The sequence below is a fragment of the Mesoplodon bidens genome, assembly GCF_964165515.1.
Source record: "Mesoplodon bidens genome assembly, contig: HAP1_SCAFFOLD_120, whole genome shotgun sequence".
NCBI classification, from domain to species: Eukaryota; Metazoa; Chordata; class Mammalia; order Artiodactyla; family Ziphiidae; genus Mesoplodon; species Mesoplodon bidens.
Genome location: NW_027671363.1, coordinates 1,591,621 through 1,611,020, shown reverse-complemented (window position 1 = coordinate 1,611,020; position 19,400 = coordinate 1,591,621). Strand labels below are relative to the sequence as shown.

Here is a 19,400-nt window from a genome sequence, read left to right as displayed (position 1 = left end):
GAACACCACACTGAAAAGCAATTATACTCCAATAAAGATGTTAAAAAAAAGCTGCCTGAAGTCACACAGTAAATGGCAGAACAAGAGTCTAAACCTAAGTCTGCCTAACGTTAAAGCTATTCTGCCACCTTTCTTTGCAATGAGCGAATGCATTCTGTGCTGCCTGGATCCCACTGGGACCTCAGTTGGCTGTTTCTAAAGGGAGCTGAGGGGCAGCCTCAGAGGCTCTGCTCCGAGCAGGGACCTCTCACCTTCTGCTGCCTGATTGCCCTGGTGACCCTCTTATCCTGGTGCAGCCGCTCTTCCATGTGCGCCAGGGCCTCCTTCAGCAGCGCCTTTTCTTCGGCCTCTTTGGAGATGTCGTCCTTCAGCTTTGCCACCTGTGACTGGTACATCTGAACCGACACTTTGCTCTGCCTGAGCACACAGGAGAGACAAAGTCTCTTTTCTCCTCAGCTTTCTCACTCACCACCAATGCTCCCGACCTGGGAGATCCTCAGAACACTTCCATATATGCCTGGCTTCACGGTTTCCTTACAAGTGGGGGGAAGGCTGAAGATGTGGGGACTAGAGGGCAGAATAAATAGCCCATTGGCTGTGGACGTGCAGCACGAAGGGGGCAACGGTTATGCTACCAGCCCCTCCCAATTTCCCAGAGAGGGTGGGGGAACGGATACCACTGAAAATAGGATGGAATTACGAAAAGCACACACATGGTGAAACATCAGACACATTTACAAAAGGTGCACCTTATTCCTTAACAGTAGGGTACTTTAACTGCTGCTTTCTTGCCCAGAGACTTGGGTCCATCAGGCCCTGAGTCACCATCCCGCCTCCCCACTCCACACCCAGGCCTCTGTCCTCTTGTCCTGGTCCCTACGGGTCTGCAGCTGCACCGAGGTTTAGCCTGGAGAATGGAGGCCTGGGCCTTTTGCCGGGGACACGGGCCATACTTGAGCCGTTCAATGTCCTTCTCGTATCGTCTCAAAAGCTCTTCTTTTCTCTGCAGCTGGTTCTTGAGTAGGGTGATCTTATCAAACACCAGGTACAGGTCTCTTTGTCGAAGCTGGTAGACTCTCTCCCTCTCTTTTGGGGAGAGGTGTTTCATGGACACGTGACCTGACATATCTTTGATGTTCATCATAGTCCCGAGGGTTTTGCTCATATCCAAGTACTACGAGAAAGCGTTTCACAGGTAAGAGGCCTGGCCCAAGACCGCTGGTGGCCACTTTGAGGAGGCAAACATCTAATTCTGTTTCATTCATTTTCTGCAGTTGCAGAGAAGAAACACATGCTTTGCAAATGAGTGCATTTGGGGTTTTTAGTAGGACTTTCATTTTCCCCCGCATCCATTTACACTATGCCTTTTTGAGAATTGGGGGGAGGGGTGGAGGGGGAATGACCACAGACATAAACATTCATTCTTACTACCCAGTCTTCCAAGGAATTGGGCTCTGCAATTTCCAGCCCATGCTGGGATAGGAGATGGGTCTCGTGGAGCTACTGTAACAACTAAACATGTATGTGGCGTTGGTTTTAAACTATCTGCAGGGCACACAGGTTTGGACAGGAGGGGACTGATGCTGGGTATACCTACCAGCTTTTCACTAAGATCTAAAGCGTCAGCCACATCCATTTTCCCTAACTTCTCAGTGGCCATGATGGACCCTGGGCTGGAAAGGCCATTTTGAGGCTGAAATAAAACAAAAGAAAAAAACTCACTTGGCATTCCATTATGATTTTCTACATCCAGAAGAATAACCCAAGGAATAATGGAAGAGCTGGAAAGAATAACTTGAGAGAGTTGATTTTTTATATCATCTTTATTGGAGTATAATTGCTATACAATGGTGTATGGTCGTTTCTGCTGTATCAAAAAGTGAATCACCTATACGTATCCATATATCCCCATATCCCCTGCCTCTTGCGTCTCCCTCCCACCCTCCCTATCCCACCCCACTAGGTAGACACACAGCACCGACCTGCTCTCCCTGTGCTATGCAGCTGCTTCCCACTAGCTATCTATTTTACCTTTGGTAGCGTGTGTGTGTATATGTGTCCATGCCAAGAGAGTTGGTTTTAAATCCATTCTGACTCTGTGAACTGCTTTCTTTATGACTGTGTTCCTACCACTTCAGAGCATGACTGCCTTTGAAATGATGCATCACTTGTGCCGTTCTTTGGCCACCGTCTCGTCTATCTTCCCTTTAGGCCAGTGGTTCTCAACCAGGGGTGACTCTGGCCACCCTACCCCCTCCAGGACATTTAGCAATGCCTGGACACATTTGTGGTTGTCATAATTGCTGCTGGCGTCTAGTGGGTAGAGGACAAGGATGCTGCTAAACACCCCATGATGCATAGGGCAGTCTCCCAAACAAAGAGTTAACTGGCTCAAAAAATCAGTACCGCTGATGTTGAGAAGACAAGCTCCAGAAAAATGGAGACCATGCGGCTTTTGCTCACTATCTCCCTCCTTGTGCCCAGCATGGCACCTGGCAACGAGTGGTGCATAGTGGGCATGTTTGTTGAATGAAAGAATGAAGGTTAAGTGGATAATAGCCTCCCTCCTTTTTATTAAAGGAATCTCATTTCTGTGCAGCAGAAACCATACCCTCACAAAATTCGGCCCAACCTTCTCCTAGCTCTGGAACCTGGTGGGTGGGCATCCCTTCAGAACCTTTCCAGAGACAATGCAGATAGTGTTTGCAGCTGCATCTCCCTAAGACCCCAACCAGCCAGCTGGCTGCTGGAAGGCCAAATGACTGCATGGAATGGCCACCAGTCTGAATAGGTTACCCGATCTGAACGACTACAAATAACCATAATAAGCCTCCTTAAAAAATAAATTGGCTTTTAATGCTTGCCATGAGCACCTCTTAGCCCTAGCATTTGTTGGCACTACCCTGAAAACCTCTGAGATTAAAAACAAAACAACTAAAAAACTATAATGGCCCCCAAAGTGACTGTGATAGATAAGAGTGGACATATTTGTCTATGTATCTATGGAGATGAGAATAAAAGAGGGTATCTGAAGATGACAATAAACCGGGCAGATCTGCTGCAAAAAGAACCTGAGATGCTGCTCAGTGTCTTCAGCTACCCTGAGCTGCATCCTCTGTACCTCTCCAGACGCCCCCTCTTTTCCTGAGGGGAGGGTCACTAAGGAAGAGCCTGGGCTACAGGATCCAAGCACACAGTCCCCACCCAGTCTCTGCAGGCTAGCAGACACACCACCAGGGACACACCCCTGGTGTGTCTTCAATCATTATTCTGTGACCTTGGGTGAGGTACTTGACCTCCTGAAGCCTTACTTTTTCTTATCTGTTAAATGGGGACAATAATAGTAACTATGACACAAGGCTGCTACGATGGTTAAATGACATAAGGCATGGAGCCGGCTGAGCTCAACGCCTGGCACACAGTAAGCAGTTCACAGATGTCAGCTATTCTTCCTCCTGCTCTTTCCTTTAATTACTGCCAACCTTGGAGGATTGAGAGTTGGGAGGTTTCCTGCTCTGTGGTGTCAGTGGTGGGATGAGGGCTTGTTGCCAAGGGGAAGGTCAATCTTGGAAGCAGGACCATCAGGACGTGAGATCCAGCTGAGCTCCCCACCTGGAGACGGTCCCTCTACTCCCAACCTCAGAGAAGGAAGGTTCAATTTTATCAGGAAAACCAACACATTTCTGAAGACTCACATCTCTAGACGTGTGAGCAAATGTCTAGAAAAATTGTAGGAGAAAATGCTGGTACAGAGAGGATGGCTTTATTATGTTTTCCAAAAGCTGGTTTAGACCAGCTGCCGCAGCAAGCCACGCTGATCAGAGCTGTCCATTGTCATGTGTCAATCAAACACCCGATCAAACATCCATTTAGGATACAGGGCACTTTCAACCTAACAATCAAAGTACTTCTGAAAATCCTGGAAAACACAAACTATGCTCCCTAAGAAAGGAAGGTTTTCTTGGATAATACTCTTTAAATACTGTTTGACAATAATAACTATCATCTATTAAAGTGCTCGCTATGAGCTAGGCACTGGGATAAGCACTTTACATAATGATCTCCTTTAATTTTTCCATCATCATTTTACAGCTGGGAAATTGAAGTCCCAGAAAGGTTAGGAGGCTGCCCAAGGTCACAGAGCTTGCAGAGCTGGGATTAGGACACAGGTCTCTGATTCTAGAACTTGTGTCTTCTTAATCATCATGGCTCCCTTCTGCTGCCCTTTATGTGTTCATGTTTTTCAGTTTATAGCAAAAAGCAAATGTTAGGCAAGTTCATGGCATAATGTTTTACATTAGCTTGTTGAATCTTTTCTGCAGAATATAACATGTGATGTGAAAAGGAGGGCCCAGAGATTGACCTGGCCAGCATCATTGCAATGTTATATCATGCTGTACACGATGGGAAACCGCCTTTCTATTCAAACATTGGATCACTGGTACGGCCAGGCACCGACCAGTCCATACAGGTGTTAGCCCATCAGGGAGGATCTGGCCTCAAACCAATGATGTATACAGTGGTGCCAGGGCACACGGCTAGTGTCTGTCCTCATGCCCACCCTCCCCACGTGTCAGTCAATGCAGAGACAAAGTTTCTTTGGTTACCGTTCCGATCTCTACTCTTAAAAAAGTTGGCAAGTCAGGTTTTGCATCCAATATTTTCCGAACATGTTTTTCCATCCCGAGGGTCTTTAAGTCTAGAAATGATCCATCCATGTGGTCCTTGTGATCTATAAAAGAAATAATTTACACTCAAAAGAAAGGCTCAGGAAGAAGTTACTGCATGTAAAAGTCACAGCTGCTATTTACTGGACACTTACCACAGGCCAGTACTAATTAGCTCACCATCCTCCCTTGGCAGGTGAGGCATCGAGGCCCAGAGAGGTGAAATGACTTGTCCAAGGCCACACAGCTCATATGAGGCTGCAGCCTCCCAGGGCTGGGGCACTGAGGGGGAACCTTCGGCCACAGGTGTGAGGATGGACTTGAACCCAGGCTTCTGTGTCCTAGCCCAGGGCTCCACCCAGCAGCAAGCTTGGCTTCTTGAAAGCCCTATGCCCTCTAAACAGGGTATTTATCCTGGGAAGTTCCCCAAGGTTGGTCCTTGCACAGCATCCGTCTATGAAAGAGTTTCCACTGGGCCACAGTGAAATAAGAAAAAGAAGGACAAGGTTCTGAGTTTTTCATGAAATCCTGTTTATTTAATATCAAGGCCTGCTCTTGACTCTGAGCTCATGCCTACACATCTATTTTTTTCCTGCCCATCTTTTTTTTATAAGTATGTTTTTTTAGTTATGAAATGATGGGGATAGAAGATGGTGGTCCTGGCAAATTGGTTAGTCCCTAAAGTGAACCCTCAAGTCTGGGGCCCATGGTTCTCAGCACAGAGGGGTGACTAGGCAGGAGGAAACTTACTTGACAAGCAGGCCTTCTCAAGTTCTTTAATTCGTGCACGAAGCTCAGATAAAGCCTTTTTCTGACACTGAATGACATCCTCATGTCGGGACGCTTTGCACTTGGCCCCTAGATCACTGAAGGACTGCTCCTGTGGCCAGAATGGTGAGGACAGCAGCTTTATCAGTGATCACAACCTCCCTCTCTTGTATTTGAAGAAACATGAACAAATCATGGATTAGCAGAAACCCTGTCACTTACTCAGTACCTTGGAAAATATTATTACAGGGCTTCAGCAGAGAAGGAATTTCAAAATTTCATTTTGAATACAAAGTCACATCTAGGAAGATTTCCAACTTTCCTACCGACTTAGCATCACTGTAAATAAGAGATCCCCCCTGTGTTCCCTCCCCACGTTTTCTTTCTCTTGTTCTTCTAATGCTCTTCTAAGCTGGGGTTTCCACTTGTTGTCATTCTGGTCTCATCTCTGAACAATCACATCAGATTTGCTCCTGGAGGGGCTTTTTTTTTTTTGCCGGCACCATGCGGCATGTGGGATCTTAGTTCCCTGACCAGGGATCGAAACCGTGCCCCCTGCAGCGGAAGCACAGAGTCTTAACAACTGGACCGCCAGGGAAGTCCCTGGAGCGGCCTTTTTTTTTTTTTTTTTTTTTTTTTGCGTTACTCGGGCCTCTCACTCTTGTGGCCTCTCCCGTTGCGGAGCACAGGCTCCGGACACGCAGGCTCAGTGGCCATGGCTCACAGGCCCAGCCGCTCCGCGGCATGTGGGATCCTCCCGGACCGAGGCATGAACCCGTGTCCCCTGCATCGGCAGGCGGACTCTCAACTACTCTGCCACCAGAGAAGCCCCAGGTGGTTCTTATCGGCCAACTTGGGGAAAACCTCCTTCTAAGACTTTGTGGCTGAAAATGTAGTCTGCAGAGCTGTGCTATCGGTACCAGCTGGGAGCTGTTCAGAAATGCAGAATCCCAGGCTCCCCCCACCCGAGACCTGCTGAGTCAGAATCTGCATTTCAACAACATCCGCATATGATCTGTGGACACCTTTGAGTTGAGAGGTGCCACTGTTAACTATCCTGTAATTGGCTGGTTTCTGGAAAAGTAAGTAGCCGTTTTGGCCATGTGTTTCCCCTGATATACATGAAGAGAAAGCAAAAGACTGAAATACTATTGGTTGGTCTTGCACACACTTAGACACAAACCAGGACCCGCAGTAACGACTGGGATTTGTATCAATAAAATCAGCTGCGGTATATAAACAAAGTACCATTTTTAGACATTTCAATAAGCTTGCCTCTTCAAGTTGATCTTCAAGTTGATCTCTGAGTTTTAGGATTCAAGCTTCATGTTAATTCCTCCTACATCATTCACCCTCTTTAATTAATTTAGCTCCCAACAAGGAGTTGCTGAGATTCCTCCATCTAAGTACGTGCCCTCTGTTTCTCATAGGAAAGCCCATTTCATCAGTTTCCAGTAGTAAAGAGAAGGACGGGGACCACCTTACCGATTTCTCTGCCATTAGCCGCTTGACTCTGGCTTTCAGCTTCTCCTCTTGCTGTAGCCTTTCCTCGGTCAGCTTCTCCTTCTCTGCCAGATACTGCTCAGTTTCCCGAGAACTGTTGATCTTCATCTGAAATGAGGGGAAGGGGAACTGCAGCTGATGGGGGACAGGACTAACGCAGGAGTCATTTCCACTACCTTTGGGGGCGGGACAAAGGTTCACGAAACTTTCTTCAAAACACAGAAAAACGATGCTTAGCATAGTAACTAATAGCGAAGTAGTAGAGCATCGTGGTTAAGAGCTCAGACTCTAGATCTAGATAGAATCTCAGCTCTAGTTCTTTCTAGACACTTCTTGGTATAGAAAATAAGCGGGTGAACTAAGGCAGGCCTCTTCCTCCTCATTCATCCCTGCCGGCCACTTGGGTGTGGGATTCCGTGGAGAGCACAGGCCCGTGAAGGGGCTCTGCAGCACGCCTACCTGACCTACTGCCCTTTTCAAATTGGCTTTAATGAGGTTTGCTCTGTTCCTCATTTCTTGCAGTTGAAGCAATTTCCTTCTGGAATCCTCCCGAAGCTTCTCTTCCACCTGAAAGGATGATGAAACCGAGGGCTTGCTGCTAATGTGATCATCATGCCCTCTGGGGAAACTCTTCTTGGGGGGTGCTATTGGCAGTGGGGGAGTCCCTGAGGGGTAGTGACAGCTGCAGACCAGCAGCCGGGGTCACAGGCATGCACAGGGTGGAGGCAAACTCACAGGGAGTTGCCCCCTACGGGAAAGGGATGAGCTCTGCACCCGGGGCTCAGCTATGTTCTACCGCACACTCCCATCCCAGCTCGGTCCCTAACAAGCTGTACGACACTCGGAAAGTTATTTCACTGCTCCGTGACTCAGTGCCCTCATCTGTCAAATGGGGATGATGATACTAGTATCACTGCATAGAGTTATTGTGGGCATTCAATGTTTGGAATAGTGCTTAAGGGCTCTGTGAGTGTGTTAAGTACTGTTGTAACCTAGGAAAGGTGGACGGGAATGTCCGCCGTACAGTCTCGTTCTAATAACTCGTGATGGGTACTTGGAAATGTTATGATTGGGTTTATTATCATAACTGTTTGTCATTACCACTTTGAGCACACTCACTGGTGGTAACCTCTATGGAGGCTTGCTAAAGCAATGTCTATTAAGAATTGCAGCCTGCAAACGAAGGCATTTAAAGTGGAGAAGCTTGCCTACTTTTCCCCCCTTGCTTAGGTAACAGTCAACGCACGGTAAGCTTGGGAGTGCTCCACGCTACCCTTGGCTGGCCAGTGTAGGCCTCGCAGCTGCTCAATTCTTGGATGCACCTGCTGAGCCCTGGGCCCTGGCACTAACAGGAAATGAGGCAAACTCTCGTAAATAAATGGAAAGTTTTTGTGCTGAAACAAATTCACAGGCTGTTTTTTTAGGGATCTGAAGAGGGGGATCACAGGGATCTAATAAAAGACCCAGAAAAGCCCTTAAGAGCTTTCTTCTGAGTAGTGTGGTCCAGTGGAAGAGCCTCTACCCAGCTCCGTTACCTTGGAAAAGTCATCTAAGCTCTCTGGGCCTTAGTTTTCTCCCAGGTCTAAACATGCTCGGACTTCTATGTCAGCAGCCTGTTTCATGTGCTACAAAAGCCAAGTCCAGCCTTGGACTCTGCCCCTGCCTGTGTTCTGCATGAACAGCCCCCGTTCCCGTCCCCAAGCCTCAGAGTCACCTTCAGCGGCCGCCCTGCTCCCTCTCTCACACTCGGTCATCTCACGCCTGTCCTCCAGTCCCTCTCACATGCAAGCTGGACTGTGACAACTGGCCTCCTCGCCTCGAGTTTAGATTCTTCCAGTGCAATCTTAACGGTACTCTGAGAGTTACCCAGCTGTAAGGCAGCTCTGTCCAACAGAAATTTCTCCAGCGGTACAGGTACTCTGAGCGAGGCTGTGTTGTCTAATACGGCAGCCACCAGCCACATCTGGGGATCGAGCACTCGAAATGGGGCTGGTGTGACGGAGGAACTGAATAAATAATTTTAATTAATTTTCATTAATTTCAGTGTAAACAATAGCATGTGGCTGTTTGCTACGCCAGCGTCACTGAAGTCAGACGAACCTGGAGTCAGACAAAACCGACTGTGCCATTGGGCTAGTTATTTTACTAGTAACTAGTAGCCTTGACTTTCTCATCTGTAAAATGGAGAGGATGATTTCTAGATCACAGCGCTGTTGTGAAGATGAAGAGATGAAATGTTCAAGGGAACGCCTAGTACGTGAGAAATTGTAACGATCATTGTCACCCTGATTACTGTCCACAAATGTCATTGCATCAGTCACTTGTTCAGAAGCCTTAGGAGCTCTCCACTGCCTGTGTGGTACAGAGCCCAAGCTCCTGAACTAAGTCAAAACACCAAGCCAGGAATTCAAGAAGCCCCTACAAACTCTGAACGAGGTAAATAAAACTGAATCCACACCTAGATAAACCATAATAAAACTGCTGGAAATCAAGGGAAAAGACAATCTTAAAAGCAACTGGAGAAAAAGACAGATTATGCAAAGGTACAACAGTTAGGCTTACAGATGACATCTAAATAGAAATAATAGGAGCCACAAGACAATAGTGACATATCTAATGTGCTGAAAGAAAAGAATTGCCATTGTAGAATTCAATACGCAGTCAAATGTGTTTTAAGAGTGAAGGTAAAATATACATCTCCAGGCAGACACACAGGCACATGTGAGAATTTGTCATCAGCAGAGCCACAATGAGGGAAAACATTAAAGGGTATTCTTCAGACACAAGAAAAATGAACCTAGGTGGGTGATCAGAGATGCAGAAAAGACAAGCAACAGTAAGGGTAATGTGTGGATATGATACTGACTATAGAAAAACACTAATAATGTCTTGTGGGGTTTTAAGTATCAATAGGAGTTTAGAAAATGACAGCAATGGCTTATAAATCTGGAGGGGGTAAGTGAAGTTAAGGTGTTTGAAACTCATTGCACTGTCAAGGAGAAGGGCATAATTATCATCTACTATTGCCACTTGGTAAGTTAAGAATGCAGGGCTTCCCTGGTGGCGCAGTGGTTGAGAGTCCACCTGCCGATGCAGGGGACATGGATTCGTGTTCCGGTCCGGGAGGATCCCACATGCCGCGGAGCGGCTTGGCCCGTGAGCCATGGCCGCTGAGCCTGTGCATCCAGAGCCTGTGCTCCGCAACGGGAGAGGCCACAACAGTGAGAGGCCCGCGTAGCGCAAAAAAAAAAAAAAAAAAAAGAATGCATATTGTAGTCTCCAGGATGACTACAAAGGGAATAGTAGAAGAGTGAAAAACTTAATTAATGTGTGATTTTGGTGAGTCAAGGATGAATGCTATTGTCTTACTATTACTAAGAGAATAGTAAAAAAATGAAATATTTCCAAGCTAATAGAGGGGGAAAGTGGAATAAGAGAAAACCATCCACTCAGAAAGAGGCAAGAAATGAGAGAAAGGAACATAACACAGATGGTACAACTGGTATTGAGCAAGAAGGTAGATTTAAACCCCAGTACATGAGTAATTACCTAATATAAATGGACTAAAAGTCAAAGATTGTCAAACTGGATTTTGTAAAAATGATACGTTATTTGAAGGCATATGTCTAAACCTTAAGACAAAAATTGACAGAGAACATAGGAAAAAGATATGGTATGAAAACTCTAACCAACAGAAAGCCAGTGATGAAGCTAAATGACAAAGGAGACGTTAAGGGAGAAACACTACTAGAGATGAAAAGGGACATTTCATGATGATCTAAAGTTTTGCTCTACAGGAAGTGTTAGGATTCTAAATTCATATGCACCTAGTAACACAGCCTCAAAATGTATAAAGCAAAAATCGTTCATATTAAAAGAAGAAACACACATGTTGAGATTTTTAAAAACATTCTCAATGATGGAACAAAAAGACAAAAAAACTCAATATGAGAATTTAAGTTGGAACAACATCATTGGCAAACTTGATTTAATGGATCAATTCTTTCTTAGATAATTTCACAATTAAGATTTGAAGGCAGTCTAGGGTAGTGGTTACACACAGGAGCTTTGCAGTCAGGCAGACCTGGATTCAAGTTCTGCCACAACTACTTTATGCAAGTGAACTTGGATAACTTCCTTCACCTCTGTGAGCCTCAGTTTTCCCGACTGTAAAGTGGGGTGAATACCAGTATAGACCGCATGGGGTCATTGTGAGGATGAACAGAGATGATGCAGGTGGAGTGCTGGCCCCAGAGTGGTTCCCAGGCCGACCTGTCCCTGCCATACCTTGCTCTTTTCCCGCAGCGTCATAGAGATCAGGCTCTGCTCGGTACTGCTCCTTTTCAGCTCCACCCTGAGCTTCCTCATTTCTTTTTCCATGTCATGGATTTGCTGAAAGAGTTCCAACAACAGGGAAGTCAACTTCAGAACTCATTTCATCCGGTTCATTAAGGCAGAAACCGAGTCTGGGATTCGCTTCATTCCTTCCCTTGGGGGACAATTCCACATCTTTGAGGCAAAGTAGACTTTCTTTCAACGGATGCAATGAAAGGGCTGGGTGAGGGAAAATTTGAGTTTCTTTTGAAGATCAGCATGGATCCTGGATTAAACAGTACAAGATACCTATCCACTCATTAGAATCTCTTTCCTTGGGGTATATTTTTGAGTTCAATCTAAATAAGGGCTGTTTGGAAGACACAATGGGCACAGTTTGGAAGCAAAGAACAATGACATTTTTCTTTTTTCTCATTTGAGGCAGAGAAGCGTGCTCCTGACAGAGAGAAGAACACACGTCTCTTCCCCCCGTCCCAGGCACCGTCCTTCGCACCGGATGGAAAACGTATGCCTGGTGATGTGCACGAGGGTTCGGGCCAGTACAGGGGGTGAACATTTACATTGAGTGGTCATCTTTTCACTGTATTGATTTTTATGTTCACCTTCCATACAAGGCCAGTGATACATTTGCTTTTTACTTTGTTTTTATGAATTGTTGTAAAATTGAATGTATTTAAGCAAAAATACTTCAAGAAGAGTTGTGTTAATAACAGTGCTCAGGGCTGTGATAAAACTTGTGACAGTGGATCATGAAAGTCTGGGCATCACAAGTCCAGGGGTAGGGACCACGGTGAATTTCTAGCAGCATATGGTGGCCACCTCCCGTCCCTTTCCCCAGGGGAAACCTGATGAGGGGCCTTGAGCCAACTGCCCAGAAAATCTGGGGAGAGTGTGTTTTCCATGGTCTTTTCACCCATCTCTTTGAGGCTAGCAAATCAAAGCATTAGGAGACTACATTAACAGACAAACACCCAGAAAGCCCCAGAGCTTGTGCTAGCTAATGGGCCAAGGAACCCCTCCAAAACCCTCAAGGCCACAATCTAGGCTTTCAGTGGACACCTAGGGGTCAGGAGGTTCAACACACGGTTTTGCAGAGTTTTAACTCTTTCTCTTGGGCTTCCCAGTTCTCCTTCTGGGCATCTTCCTTCTGTAACTCTTCTTTCAGCACTGAGCACTGTGCATAAAATCGACAAGGCCACGGGGGCTTGGCTGGGGGTCCCAAGTACCTGTGTTCACGCCCAGGAGTGTTTCCTGCTGTATAACCCAATCACACCTCTGAATTCTGAGAGACGAGACCATTTGTGTGATGGGAGCACGGGATCCTGCAGTCATTCCCAGTTCACCCCTCTCATGAGTTCTGAGGAATAGAGCGTCTATATTCCTCTTCAAAAGCCAGCAAACTTCACTGCAGGGGAAATCCAGCTTTGTAGAGTCTGGGTACTTAGGGTGCAGGAATTGGGATGTTTTCACGCTGTGACCGGTGAGGGTGCAGGGGGCCGAGCCAGAGAGCTGGGGTCCATCTTAGGGCTTTTGTGCAGGTTGCATCTCAAAGACACAACTGCCCCGACTGGTGTGGAGGGGAAAACGGAGCTGTCTTGCCCGAGGGCGGCTTGGCAACAGGCATTAAGTGCATAAGGATGGATGTGCCTTCTTTTGACCCAGCAATTCCCACTTTAGGAATGTACCTTAAGGACAATGACTGGAAAAATAAGTAAATCTGTAGTTTCAAGGATGCTCTTCACAGAATTGTCAGTAACCGTGGAATAAAAATAAAATGAGGAAACAACCCAAGTGTTGTTTAGAACAGCAGACCACTTTATAACACTGGGTACATCCAGGAGAAAGTATGTAGCATTTAAGACGAATGATAAGAGCGCTGATTTATTAGCACGGGAAAATAGTAAGTATTTAAAAATTTTAAAAAGGTGCATAGTATAAATTCACTATAAAATGATTGATTGATTGATTTCTAGGCAATATATAGAAATAAGACAGGAAGAACATACATGAAAATATTAACACTGATTTCTCAAGGTAGCATTTCCTCTCCTCTCTTTTTATTTTTTCTTCTCAATGTCATCTACTTATTTTTCTAAAATTAACACACATGATGTATGTCATTAAAAAAAAAAGGATTCTCAAATGTTCACAAGAGCAGTACCCTTGTTGGTGATGAGCCCTTGTGCTACTGGCCAGCACAGTCTAGAGGAGAAGGGACCTCATTCCGAGGGCAACAAGGAAGGGGAAACGGGGACATAAATCATCCAAATGCACTTCAGGAGGTAGAAGAGCCAAGCAGGTGCTGTCTTTGCAGATTCCTTCTACTTAGCACCAACTCTGCATCCCCTTCCCGCCTCCAACACACACACACACACACACACACACACCCCACATTAAACAGCTATAGCACATGCCTGGGAAGACACTCTGCTTGGGAGAAACGAATGCAGAGGGCTTGGCCAGGCAGCCAACCCAGGGCAGAGGCAGAAGAGCACAACTAAAACCAGCCTCCCACTTCTCAGAAAACGATTTTGTCATCCCCATTTCACAGATGGGGAAATGGAGGCCAAATAAGTTACAGTGAAAGAAAGCTCTGGGATTGGACCCTGGTCTGTCTGATCCCAAAGCTCGTGCAGTGCCTTTCACCAGCTCCAAACTGGGTATGGTACTACGTACCAGGTGTTACTTATTGTGCCTTTTCCTTGGAACCTCAAGATCTGTTCTCACCCCACCCCCATGCAGACCTAGCTATCGGGTAGCCTCTGGGAATCTCTGAGTTGCCACCTGAGATGAAAGCTTTGAGGTTTTACCTTGACTCACAGAAACAGGCACATCATACAAATACTGAGAAATCTTATCCTATAGAGTCAGGATTCTAAAGTTAGCATTGAAGGCAAAAGTTGCAAATAGTCAGTTACATGTAAAAAGCTCTTTGCTTGCCTACCACGTTCATCTTCCATAGAGACATTCTACACACTAAAGTCTAAGGAAGAAATGAGAGTCTGCGTGTTTGCATCTGGATCTTCAGATATTCTGCTTTGAAGACAATTATGAGAACCAGCGGTGCTGGGACCATGATGCAGCCGTGTGGTCATCCTTGCTCACAGATAGATCGTATTCTGTTTAATGTTAAACTTTGTACTGGCAGTATATGCTCATAGGTGGGTTTGTTGCTGGGATTAAACAAACTCATTTATAATAGGGGTTAGAAAATGTTTGCTGGATTTGAAAATATATTATGCTTCTTCTGAGCCACATACACACTGTCCTTTGAAAGGCTTCAGAGAAGTTGGCCACCTGCCCAGCAGCTACCCTCCCTGTGTCCTTGGGCACTGGCCTCATCTCACCACCATGTGTCATGTGACTCCACTGTGTCTGCTTTTCGCAGCTACAATTTGCTGATGACCCGACACTCACTCTGGAGCTGAGGGCTTCGAGCTGGTGATCCTTTTCTTTGTTCTCACTTTTCAGTTGATTCACCTCCTGTTGTAGTTGTTGAACTTGACCATCCTTTACTAACACGTCTCTTTGCAAAGATGACACCATCTCTGTAAAAGAACCAAACCAAACCAAAACAAAAGACTCATGGAGGTCAAAGAGGCAGGAAGGATTATTGGCAACACCATGGCTGTCAGCCAACGTTTGGACAAGACCTTCCAAGTCTGGCCCACCACCGGTGCCCTCCTAGAACTGGGGAGGCTTTTTCCAAGGGTCCCAGAGCAGGAATGGGAATGAGAGCAAAGTCCACGGAACAGGGTTTGAGGCTTCAGTGAGAATGAGGGGCAGTCAGCACCAGCGAGAGGAGAAGCCTTTGGGGGCCCCTTGTGGGCACAGGCCAGGCAAAGCTGGGAGGAGAGGCCACACCATGGGCCTGGGGAACAAAGGCCCAGCACAGGGAAGGTCCAGGAATTGTTCTCCAGAGGCCAGGAGACGGGCGTGTGGCAGAGGGCACTGCTGGACGCTATTGATGGGGTGGTTGGTTTTCACAGTCCTCTGAGTTTGGACCCCTCTCTACCACTTATTAGCTTGGTGGTCTTGGACAAGTTATTTCACCTCCCACTGTCTGTCCCACACAGAGTTATTGTAAGGGTCAAATGATGCAGTATGTCCCAAGAACTCAAAGTGGCTAAATTATGTTTGTTACAGGGCGCCTATTATTTTTCTCGGCAGCCAGCTTCCAAAATGGCCCCAATGATCCCTACCACCTAGAATTCATGCCCTGTGTAGCCCCTCCCACCCTGAATAGGGCTGCCATGGGTAACCAATATGATACTGTGGAAATGATGGAATGTTTCCTCCCAGGCTGGGTCATAAAATACACTGTGGCCTCCTCTTTGCTCTCTCTCGAATCACTCACTCCGGGGGAAGCCAACTGCTGTGTCGTGAGGACACTCAAGCAGCCCTAGAGAGAAGCATGTGTGCTGAGGGACTAAGGCCTCCAGCCAATAGCCACATGAGCAGCCATTCTGAAGGGGGATCCTCCGGCTCCCCCCGAGGCTTTAGATGACATGACTTATGCCCCAGCCGACATCTTGACTGCAACTCATGAGAACTAAGTCACCCCCCGCTCAAATTCCTGAACTACAGATACTGGGTGAGATCATAAATATTGGTTGGGGTTTTATCCATTACATTTTGGGGTAACTTGTTATGCAGCAATAGATAACTCCTCCATTACTGTAGTATCATTTTTTTAAAACATCTTTATTGGAGTATAATTGCTTTACAATGGTGTGTTAGTTTCTGCTTTATAACCAAGTGAATCAGTTATGCATATACATATCTCCCCATATCTCTTCCCTCTTGCATTGTACTATCATTTTGAATAAAAGTGGGAAGAAGGGTGCATAAATGCAGTGGTATTGGGTTATCTCCTACAGTTCTTTTCTTGAAAGAACATCAGGCCCAGTTTTAGTGGTAGGTATCAATCAAGAATGTCTATGAAATAAAGCACAAAATGCTCCAGAATTTCATTTTAAAAATGAGCTTTGGGCCTCCCTGGTGGCGCAGTGGTTGAGAGTCCGCCTGCCGATGCAGGGGATACGGGTTCGTGCCCCGGTCTGGGAGGATCCCACATGCCGCGGAGCGGCTGGGCCCGTGAGCCATGGCCGCTGAGCCTGCGCGTCCGGAGCCTGTGCTCTGCAACGGGAGAGGCCACAGCAGTGAGAGGCCCACATACCGCAAAAAGAAAAAAAAAAAAAAAAAAAAATGAGCTTTGCCTCCAGGACACAGTTCAGTTACTTGGAAATCCCTCTGGGGCTTGCCACACTTTGAGTGGGTCCAGCCCATCTCAAGCGTTATCCCAACCCAGGTCTGTCCGACTCCCTGATCGGAGAAGGTGGGATCTGAGACAGGCTTGATGCTTGGATGAGGTTTCACTGGCCGACATACGGGAGGAAGGTGAGGACCAGCGAGTTCATCCTTCCATTCCTGGTGCCCAGAACAGCACCTAGCCTGGGGGAGGTGCTCAGAAAATATCTGAGGACATCCCAAGTGAGGGAGGAGCATAAGCAGAGACCTGGGGGTAGCAGGGGGTGGGGCTGGGTGTGATTAAGTTGCAGAGTGAGGCAGAAGAAAAGCACAGATTCATACAGAGATGGGGATTCACGTGCGACTCAATGCTATGCCTGCCTTCTACAGCTGTGGGCATGTTTCCTGCTACGCGCTGGCTGCTTTCAGAGTGATGTGCCCCTCCGAGGCTCACTGCCTCCGCCCTGTCACCTGCTTCTTTCCCTCCCCTCGTCTGTGAGCGGTCCCATCCTCTTCAGGTCTCTAGACATGTCAGTTTCTGCTTAAAAAACTCCACTGGATTCCCAACACCCTTGCAATAAAAACCCAGACCCCCGACCCTGCCCAGCCCCACAATCCCCTGTTCACTCCACGCAGACTCGCTTGCCCTTGGCTTGTCCTTGCCCACCTGAAACAGGTCCTCTCTAAAAGAAGGACATAGCCGTGGAGGATACAACATAAACTGGTTAGAATCGGCTAGGTCCCAGGGGGCGTAAGATTCGACTTCCTGGGGAACTGGAGCCTCATTACAGGCTTCTTGTAATACATTAGCAAAATGACACACGCACCAGCACCAGGACTGTTCCGAGGCTGACCATAAAGGTCAAAAAGTGGGTGGTGGGGCTTCCCTGGTGGCGCGGTGGTGGAGAGTCCGCCTGCCGATGCAGGGGACACGGGTTAGTGCCCTGGTACGGGAAGATCCCACATGCCGCGGAGCAGCTGGGCCCGTGAGCCATGGCCGCTGAGCTTGCGCGTCCAGAGCCTGTGCTCCGCAACGGGAGAGGCCACAACAGCGAGAGGCCCACGTACAGAAAAAAAAAAAAAAAAAAAAAAAGTGGGTGTTGGCCCAATTCCTGGAAATCCCCGCCCCTTTCCCAAAATATTAGAGTTGTCCCAATCCTCCCACTCATTAGCCTATAAAATTACCCAGCCCATAAAAACTAACCGCCCCATATTTGGGGGCCTCTAGCCTTCTGAGATGGCCCACACTCTGTCTGTGGAGTGTGTTTCTCTCTAAAGAAATCCACTTCTTACTTTGTCTCTCACTGGATTCTTTCTGCGATGAGACATAAAGAACATGAGCTTTATTAAGACCCGAGGCCAGATGAGTGATCTCGATTAAAAGATAGTGGGTTCTGACTGGGTTCGAGTCCCAGCCCACGGGTTCAAGTCCCACCTGAGTTCCATGGTTGCACACCCACTAAGCTGGTCCCCCTTGGCCTCCCCCCTTGAAGCGCTGGACACCACGACACACAGTTTATTTTCTCCACAGCACCACTGCTCTCTGAAGTAGGCTTGTTTATTCATCCATTTACTTTTATTGTCTGTCACCCCCTCCCGAATCTGTGAGTACAGGAATCTGACTGTCTTGCTTGGCTCTCCCTCCCCGGAGCCTGGAATGGGGCCTGACTCCTAGAAGGAGCTCAAGAAACATGTTGAAGCAATGAAGGAATCCAGGGAATCAAAGCTCAGTCACAGCTGTGCGTTGGCTGCCCCTCTCCCAACCCAAGCCCTTTATCAGGGAACCACCTCTGATCAAATTAGAAAATGGTTTCCCTTGGGCCCAAGTGCACTCGGCTGAAATGGGTGAGACAATGGGTGCCTTAAAGGAGTGACCCCATTTTGTCCACGCTCTAGTTTGCACTCAGGCTGCTTTGTGGAACCACCCAAGCCACAAGGCGACCTGTGTTCTCCCTGGTGGGGCCAGTGCTCAGGAGACCTTGTAGCCAAGAGATACCATTCTCTCAAATATTTACCTGGCCCTGCCCTCGGAACTGGGTGGCAAGAAACCTCCACTGAGGGAGAACTCTAATGCACCGACATGGGTGATCCCTGAGGCTGCACCCAGGTCAAGGGCACAGGTGTGCTGGTTGACTGGTGATGTCTGCAGGGGGAGGGCAGAAGCTCTGGGGCCTGAAGGCAGAAGGGCCTCACCTGACGTGATGGCGGTCTCCCTCCTTAAGTTCTCAACCTCGTGCTTCAGGGAGGTGACTTCTAATTTTCTCTCAGACAGGGTCTGGCACAGCACCTGATTGTAGCCTTGCTGTAGGGCACTGATCTGTGGAAGGAGGCAACACACAGTCAGAGGGGGCCAGCCAGGCCTGCAGGACACGCCGGTACTTCTCCAACGTTGGGCAAAGAGTCGGGTTGACATTGGATCGGGGTGTTGGGGAAACCAAGGTTTTCAGTTGTAACTAGTGGAAGGGGCAGGAGGGGCCTGTTCCTTCAGTGACCACCATGTCATCGGTCCTCGAGACACGAACCTTATCTTTGTGGCCACCCAGGGGCTCCGGTGCTGCTGTCTTCCTATGACCTGTGGGTTTTCAGCCATAAATAGACCAGCTGTTGGTTCCAGATCATCCAGCACTGACTGGATGCACAGCAAAGTTCAAGAGCCGGGAGCAGGTTATGAAATGAATTCCCTCTAATGAGAATAGAGGGTAGTTTATACCTCACAGAACACTCCAGAGTTTACAAAGCCCGTTCACACATGCTACACTGATACTCGTCACAGCGTTGCTGAAGGCTGACGTTCCCATTAATGTGCCCATTTTGCAAGGGAGCCAGGTTGAGACTCAGAGAGGCGAGGCCCCCTGCTCGGGATCACGCGGCTGGTCA

General features: G+C 47.5%; 1 protein-coding gene across 1 annotated transcript in view; it reads right to left on the bottom strand.

Moving 5' to 3' along the window:
- Positions 1 to 757: 757 nt before the first annotated feature.
- Positions 758 to 19,400, bottom strand: part of LOC308611523 (forkhead-associated domain-containing protein 1-like) — a gene marked incomplete at its 3' end in the record, with an annotated part of 51,829 nt that continues 33,186 nt past the window's right edge. The window contains exons 2-4 of the mRNA XM_081260263.1: positions 4,608 to 4,732; positions 1,598 to 1,693; positions 758 to 1,174 (exon numbers count right to left, since the gene is read on the bottom strand). Coding sequence (XP_081116389.1) covers positions 758 to 1,174; positions 1,598 to 1,693; positions 4,608 to 4,732 — 638 coding nt within the window. The remainder of the gene's footprint in view (positions 1,175 to 1,597; positions 1,694 to 4,607; positions 4,733 to 19,400) is intronic.